General features: G+C 66.4%; 2 protein-coding genes across 2 annotated transcripts in view; both read right to left on the minus strand.

The window, feature by feature from the left end:
* The window catches only part of MNEG_5528 (Eukaryotic translation initiation factor 5), a gene marked incomplete at both ends in the record, with an annotated part of 4,438 nt that extends 3,223 nt beyond the window's left edge, over positions 1-1,215 (minus strand). Inside the window, 4 exons of the mRNA XM_014045992.1 lie at positions 52-272; positions 574-655; positions 805-870; positions 1,210-1,215. Coding sequence (XP_013901446.1) covers positions 52-272; positions 574-655; positions 805-870; positions 1,210-1,215 — 375 coding nt within the window. The remainder of the gene's footprint in view (positions 1-51; positions 273-573; positions 656-804; positions 871-1,209) is intronic.
* Positions 1,216-6,117: 4,902 nt separating this feature from the next.
* Positions 6,118-6,642, minus strand: MNEG_5529 (Heat shock protein 12B; the record flags this gene model as incomplete). The annotated part of the gene is made up of 3 exons (XM_014045993.1): positions 6,118-6,219; positions 6,399-6,596; positions 6,631-6,642. 3 exons carry the CDS (start codon positions 6,640-6,642, stop codon positions 6,118-6,120), a joined length of 312 nt encoding a protein of 103 aa, XP_013901447.1.
* Positions 6,643-7,357: the final 715 nt, after the last annotated feature.

Raw genomic sequence — 7,357 nt, forward strand, 5'->3', positions numbered from 1 at the left:
CACACACATGTGTTCCCCCTTGCGTCCCAGCGTCCCCCCCCCTGCACCCACGTGTCCGCAGGCCTTGCACTTGAGCGTGATGAACTCCTTCTTGACCTTCATCACGGTCTCGGGGTTGCCGCAGCTGTAGCACTGCACGTACTTCTTGATGAACGCCTCGGTCAGCTCACCCAGCTTGCGCAGGTCGTGCGCGCCGTTCACGATGGACGTGCCTGTGGCCTTGTCAAAGTTGGTCTGGGCGCCCAGCTCGCAGCCGTAGAACTTCAGGAGGTCTGGGGGCCAAGAAGAGGGGTTGAGTAGGTGTGAAGGGGGGGGGGCGCATGAGCGGTTGGCAGGTTGGCTGCTTGTTTGAGGGGGGTGGTGAGGCGCGGCCACAGGGGTCGGGGTGAGAGAGGGCTTCGGGCACGCACGCGGAAGCCGCGGGCGCGGCGAGACGGGAGGGACGGCCGCCCAGACAGCCGCCACAGGCAGGGTTTGGACACAGACGGCTACTGTTCGGAGCAACAGGTCGTTGTGCCCAACAAGCGGTGGCTGCGGCGGGCCTGCCCCCTTGCTGCGAATGCCGCTGCTCACACTCTGGCGGCCTCTCCAGGGCCTTAGCCACCTCCACGTTGTTCACCACATTGGTCTTGATGCCGTTGCCGCGACCCTCGATCTGCGGTCCAGGGGCGGCAAAACCGGAGTGAGCAAAGCCGGGCGCCGGGCCTGTCGGCAACCACGCTCACCCCAGCTTGCGGCGCCTCGCTGCCGATGTTGCAGTCGCTACTAGCATGCCAGGGTACGAGTGCGGCGGTGAGCCCGCACCTTGGCCATCAGCTTGGGCATTTTGTACCTGTAGAACGCATCACCAGCGTTCTCGCCGCCGATGTTCTGGGGATGCGGCGGGCCCGGCGACAAGCAGGGCATGGCAAGGGCGATGATGAGCGGGACGCACAGTTTGGGCATGGCAATCGGCGCGCCATGCAGCGTTCGCAGACTTTGATGGCGTGTGACTGAGGCTACATATTGAGTGCAGGCATGGGATGCACCATCACCATGCAGGCGTGGGTGCCTGCGGCGGCCAATGCCGGCACGAGCAGCACGCAGCGCATGCGCATGCGTCCCTGCCGCAGCGAGCATGCCGCCGCATGCAGCGAGACAGAGTTCTTGCGATGCAATAAGACCACGCAGTCACGGGGCACGTGACTTGCCCAGGCGGACCGAACGCACCTGCATCTTTGCAAGCTGGGCCCTGGAGCTTCCCGCGCGTCAGCTGTTCTCGCTCTGCTTAGTTGCACGGAATCTAGCATGTAAGAGGCCGCTGCCGACGGTCGCTGACGCGCTGAGGAGCCTGCTGCTGGTGCAAAGCACCGTGGTGGGCGCTGCGGGTGCTCGAACTCGCCGCAGATGCTGTGCTTGCTCTGAGGTTTGAGGGCGTTGATGATAAGGATGCCTTGATGACGGATTTGTGGGGTTGTGCAATGCTCGGATGCCCTGGTTTCGATTGCAATCAATCAAACAGTCGAGTCCTCTCGGCTTTCGGAGGCCGCCGGCACTTTCCCAAGCACGGTTCAGCGGGTTTCACAACAAAATTGCCTCTATTTATAGTTACGGCTATCATCCTTGCTTTGCGATCTGGCTTACAGTATCCATCGCACCGTGTTGCGCAAGCTCGATCGTATCATACAGTACTTGCAACATAAATATGAGCCTAGATTGATCGTCTCCCCACCTGCGTGTGGGGCTACTCGGACGCGCATTGCCCCGCACTATCGCGGGGGACAGCGCAGCGCGCATCAGCTCTGCGGACCATTGCGTTGACCGCCGCTGGCGATCCGCATGGCCGCCGAAGAGGCCGACGGCGTGCGGCGCGCCCTGTTTTTGGAGTTTGACAGCACCCTCAACGGCGGCGAATTGTCACCGCCGCAAGCACGTACGGCGCCCGCGCGTGCCGAAGCAGAGGCACCAAGCGGGGGCCCCGCGGCCCGCGGCGCTGACCTTGTGCGGCGCAAATACCGCCGCGCGAAGCAGCTGCTTGCGTCCCAGGCTGCCGAGCTGCAGCAGCTGCGGACGCAGCTGGCCACTGCAGTCACGTGCAAAGATGGCGGCCCCCAAGCACCCGGCGCAGCCAGCAATAGCACCGAGGCCCACAGTCCTGCGGGCACCGTTTCGCCGCACGAGCACGGCTGCGGCGAGGCCGGCGCAATGGCAGCAGCGGCGGCGGCCATAGGCGCGACGCCCACCCCAGGGCGGTACGCAGAGGTGCTAGCGGCGCTGCGCAGCGACAACGCTGACCTCAGCACAGCGCTCGCCGCTGAGCGGCTCGCCGCGCACGAGCTGCAGCGGCGAGCCGACGCCGCGCGCGCGGCGGCGGCTGCTCACCAGGCGAGCGCGGCTGCGGCCCTTGCGGCGGCGGCTGCCGCAGAAGAGGGGCTGCGGGAGGCGCGGGCGGGCCGCACAGCCGCAGAGGCCGAGGCGGAGAGGCAACGCGAGGGGGCGGCGCACCTTGCGGCGCGGCTGGAGGCGCAGCGGCGCGGCTTGCATGAGGCGGAGGCGCGGCTGCGGCAGGTGAGTGCGTTGGTTGCTTGATTGCTTGGTCTGGGAGTGCTTGCGCATTCGCTGCAGACTAAGCGATGCCTGGAGCTTCATGAGCGGCGGCTGCTCACATGCGAGAGCCGTCGAGTGAGGGTAGACCCTTGCCTCATGGCCGATAGCACCGCTCTCTTTCTCCACCACCACGCCCCGGGTACCCCCTTCAGCTGGAGGGGGTTGCAGCTGAGCTGGCGGCCGCGCGCCAGCAAGGCGGCCGCGAGCTGGCAGAGCTGCGGTCGGGGCTGCAGGTGCTGCGTGAAGCCGCCGCGTGCGCAACAGCGGACGCTGAGTCAGCGCGCGAGGCGGCGCGGCTCGCCGCGGACGCCATCGAGTCTGAAAGGCGATCGACGGCGGAGCGGCAGGAGCGCGACCTCGCTGCTGCAAAGGAGGCGGCTGGCGTGCAGCTGCGGGCCGCGCAGGAGGCAGCCGCAGCACGGGAGGCGGAGCTTCGCGCCCAGCTCGTCGCAGCCCGGAGGGATGCGGCGGCGCACGAGGCCACACTGAGTGTGCGAGTGGGCGCGGCAGTCGAGGCTGCAAGAGCAGCCGAGGCGAGGGCGGCGGAGGCGAGACAGATTGCTGAGGGACTGCGGTGCCAGCTGGAGGAGAGCAAGCTGTTGCAGGCGGATGCGAGTGCCAGAGTAGAGGAGGGCTGTGGTGAGTCTGCCAGCAAGGCATCTGTGGGAACGAAGCCGGCGACACAGCAGCAGCCGCAGCAGCCGCAGCAGGGGTCGCAGCCGCAGCAGGAGCAGCACCAGCACCAGCACCAGCAGCCTGAGCAAATGCCGCAAAACCTGCTGCACCAGCAGGGGCCTGCAGAGCAGCAGTCGCCACAGTCGCTGCTCCAGCCGCGGCAGCGTCCCAGCCCCGCCGCTGGCCCACGCTGGGAGCCTGACTGGCCCCAGCGCCGGTCTCCAGAGTGCAGATCGCGAGGTCACTGGGATTCTGCAGCTGCGGAGCCCTCTCCACGCGACACAACCCTGACAGCAGCGGCGGCCCCTTCAAACGGCTCAACACCACCGCTGGCCCCATCGCTGGGCAATGCCACAGCGGACGGGGTTGCGGCTGCGTCGCCGCAGCGCCAGTCGCTTGGCGAGCAGCAGTGCGCAGAGCTTGCGGCCTGCTCGCTGGCTGCTGACGGGTACGAGCGGTGGTCCAGCAGCAGCGGCGCCGGTGAGTCAGAGCTCGAGGGCAGGGAGGTGATGCAGTCTGGCGACTGGCTGTGGCACGGACGCGACGCTGGCGATGCTTCCGGGCGGCAGGCATGTGGGGCCGGGGCGGTCTCGTCCAGGCGACAAGAGCCGGAGCCGCGGCAGCAGCAGGGCAAGCCGCCGCAACACGCAGAGGCGGCAGCGGGCGTCACGGCGGCGGCACGGGGGCGAGCTCAGGATGCCACGATACCCGTGGTATCAGCCTCCGGCATTTCACAGGAGGTGCAGCCTCTGCCACTCCGCCAGCGAGCGGAGCAGTTGGTCAAGGACAGCCAGGTGCTGCGCCAGGGGGGCCTGCAGCGGGAGGTGACACAAGGGGGCCGGCCCTCGGCAGAGGCTGAGGAGCAACGGCAGCGAGGTCCGCAGCGGGGGAGCGAGAGCCGTGCTGGTCGCGAAGAGGCCGCCGCAGGCGCGGTCGCGGACGAGGCGGCGGCGCTGGCCGCGGACGTGCGTGCCCGCCTGGACGAGTGCGAGGCGATGCAGCGGATGCTGGGCGATGCGCGCCAGGCTGGTCGGAGACGCAGGCCGGCGCCGCGGCGGCGTGGTGGGGCTTGTGATGTCGAGGGTCGGCCGCGGGGCAGGACCGGTCCTAGGAGCAGTGGCAGGGTCAGCAGCAGTGGGGCCAGCTGCAGCAGCACGGAGGGCAGCGACAACGACGGGCAGCTGCTAAGCCCGCGTGCGTCGGCGCTCGTCCTGCGCCTGCGCGGCGCGGTCGCCGCTACCCTGGGTCGGGTGGGGCGTCTGCAAGCGCTCATGAGCGGCGGCCTGCCACAGGACCCTCACGTGCCGTTGCGGCACACAAGCAGCGGCGGCAGCAGCAGCAACACAACCCCTAACAGCAGCATGCCCAGCGATGCCATCCAGATTGTTCTCCCCCAGGGGCTGATGGCGCAGCTGCGGGAGCTGGTCCAGCGGCTTGGCAGGGTGCAGCAGGGCCTGGCGGCGTGCGGCGTGCCGGGTCCGGCCCTTCAAAGGCCGGTCTCTGCGCAGTCTGGTGAGGAAGAAGTCCACATCAGCAATGGGCTGTCGCCCAGCAACCACAGCGGGGTAGGAGAAGGAAAGGTGCCGCACCAGCAGCAGGCAGGCGAGTGGTCGCCGACGCGAGAGTTTTTCCCCCTGACAGCGCAGCAACCAGAGCCATCACAGCAGCAGCCGCAACAGCAGCAGCAGCAGCAGCATCAGCAGCAGCAGCAGCAGCAGCAGCAGCAAGAGCAGCAGCACGATGCTATTTTGAACGCGCACACAGCAGAGTCTGACGACAGCAGCGACAACACCTGGGCGGTGCGGCTGTCACGGTGTGACGCCGGCCCGCACTGGCCAACCCCAACTGCTGTTCGCGTCGCAACCGCGCCTTCGTCAGCTGCTACGGCATGGGCCGAGACCGTGCGCGGTGCCGGCCGGCGCGGGCCTGGTAGGCTTGTCGGGGATGATGGGCGCGCCGCGTCGTACGCGCTGCAGCACGCGCGGCGGCGCTCGGCCGGGTACGCGCGAGAGGCATCGTGCCACGAAGGCGACGGCAAGCGGGGTTGCTGCGGCCCTGCCCCTGGCATTGGCAGCGCTGGCGGTGGCGGCGGTGGCGGCGCGTTCCGCGCTGCTGCCTCGTGGCAAGCTGGCAAGCAGAGCGTCCAGCCACGTGCGAGCGACTGTCGGGCAGGCCACAGCGTGGCAGTCTCTTTTGCGATGCCGGCTGGCACGCCGGGCGGCGTCATTGCGGCTGGCTTGGGGCAAGGACATGTGTGGTCAGCCGCGGCTTCGGCTGGTGCCGCAAACGATGCCGTGGAGCATCCTGCTGGTGTTTGGCTGCCGCAAATTGTTGGGATGGCAGTTGCGGCATGCAGCAGCGGCAGCAGCAGCGAGGGACGGGGCGGGACAGGCATCGCAAGGGGCAGCAGTGGCGGTGATAGGGCAGGCTGCGTCGGGCCGAGCACGGCTGCGGATTTTCGTGGCACGCTGTGGTCTAACCGGCCTCAGGCAGTAAATGCTGGTGGGGAGGTCTGCAGCAGCGGCGGCTGCAGCTCGGCTGGGCCGGAGCGCCGTCAAGCGCTGGAACGCTTGCGCGAGCTGCGCGCGAGCAGCCCGCGCCCAGGGTGGGGGGGCGGGACGGTCGGGTGTATCACGCCACTTTTTTTCTGATCTGCTGGCGTGATGTATGCTGTGTTGTCAAATTACATCCAGACGTATTGCTGTGATTTGCATGCAAAATTGGTGCCTGGTCATTTGGCTCAATGCCAAAGCCCTTGTCCAGGCGCAGAAAATTTGCGGCACGTCAGATATCATCATACTCCAGCAAGACCAATTACTGCTTGCTATCCAGCTGCGCGCAGCTGCTCCTGCTGCATCACACGCCCGTCAAAAACTGCAGCGACGCCCGCACCTCCTTCCCTGAAACCACGTCGGCCGCTGTCACCTCAATCTCAGCGCCGCCAAACTTGAACACCACCTATATCTGGGTCATTGTGAGAAGGCAGGGGCGTGTAGGGTATAGATTCTCGTCAGGGTGCATTGATGTGCAGATGGTCCAAGGGAAGCAGGCTGTTCATGATTTGGGCCGCCGCTGGATGACAGGGGCGTGGGTGCATGCGGTGCTGGGCAGGAACCGTGTGTGTTCAGGCCACGCACCTCCAACTCACGGCTGCCCTCGGTGTGAGGCGGCGGCATCTCCAGCCTCACCGCCCCCAGACGGCGCATGCCAGGGTCCGATATGAACTCCTCGCAGGCCTTTGGGGTGCAGTAGACTCGCACGTCTGCTGCCGTTTGGCACGGGTAGGTCGTGCCGAAAATGTGCCGCACCTCCTCGTCCACACCGACGTACTGCCCCTTGGGCGCAAATGCACGGAAGCTTACGTCGCACCTGGGCGGACATGTTGGGCGTGCATGATGCCTTGAGCTTTACTTTGAAGGTTTCACTCTGTCCCGGCAGCAAGGAAAATGGTTTGTGTGCAGCTGCGATGTATCCGAGGCAAGGCAACCCACTAGTGCACCACAAGCATGATTGGCTCCACAGCTCACATCAGATGCCTCGTCAGGGGGGAGAAGGATGGCTTCCCAGGCATGCCAAGCTTGTAGGGAATGCTGGCTTGCACGCCATACGAGAGAGAGGAGATGCGGCGGGCAATGAGGCGGGGGCAGTCCCCATAGATGACAGCGCCTGGAACATGCCATTGTAGGGGAGGAGCAATTGTCAGAGATTACTCCAGGAACACGGCTTGATGGTGCGCAGCACACTGTCCCAGGTGGGGGAAGATGAACCTTGCATGGCGCACGTTTGATCCCTTGCTCAAAAAGCGTTCGCCAAAGGGGAGGCGTGGCGCACCCTTGAGTACCGCAGCCCCTGGGTTTGATGCCACCAGGACGCCAGAGTGTGTGCAGGCCCTGCCCAGCTGTGCTTCCAGGCGGCGCAGCACGTACGGCGACGCCGCAAACCCGCCAGCCACGAACACTACAGTGCAGTAACATCAGGAGACGCTCAAGGCATGAGCTTGCTGGCTGGGGGTCATGACAAGGTGGCCTATGTACATCACACACGCTTTGTTGCGCGAGCGCGCGCACGTGAGCGCACGCGCACGCGCGCACACACA

This window comes from Monoraphidium neglectum, assembly GCF_000611645.1.
Source record: "Monoraphidium neglectum strain SAG 48.87 unplaced genomic scaffold scaffold00833, whole genome shotgun sequence".
NCBI classification, from domain to species: Eukaryota; Viridiplantae; Chlorophyta; class Chlorophyceae; order Sphaeropleales; family Selenastraceae; genus Monoraphidium; species Monoraphidium neglectum.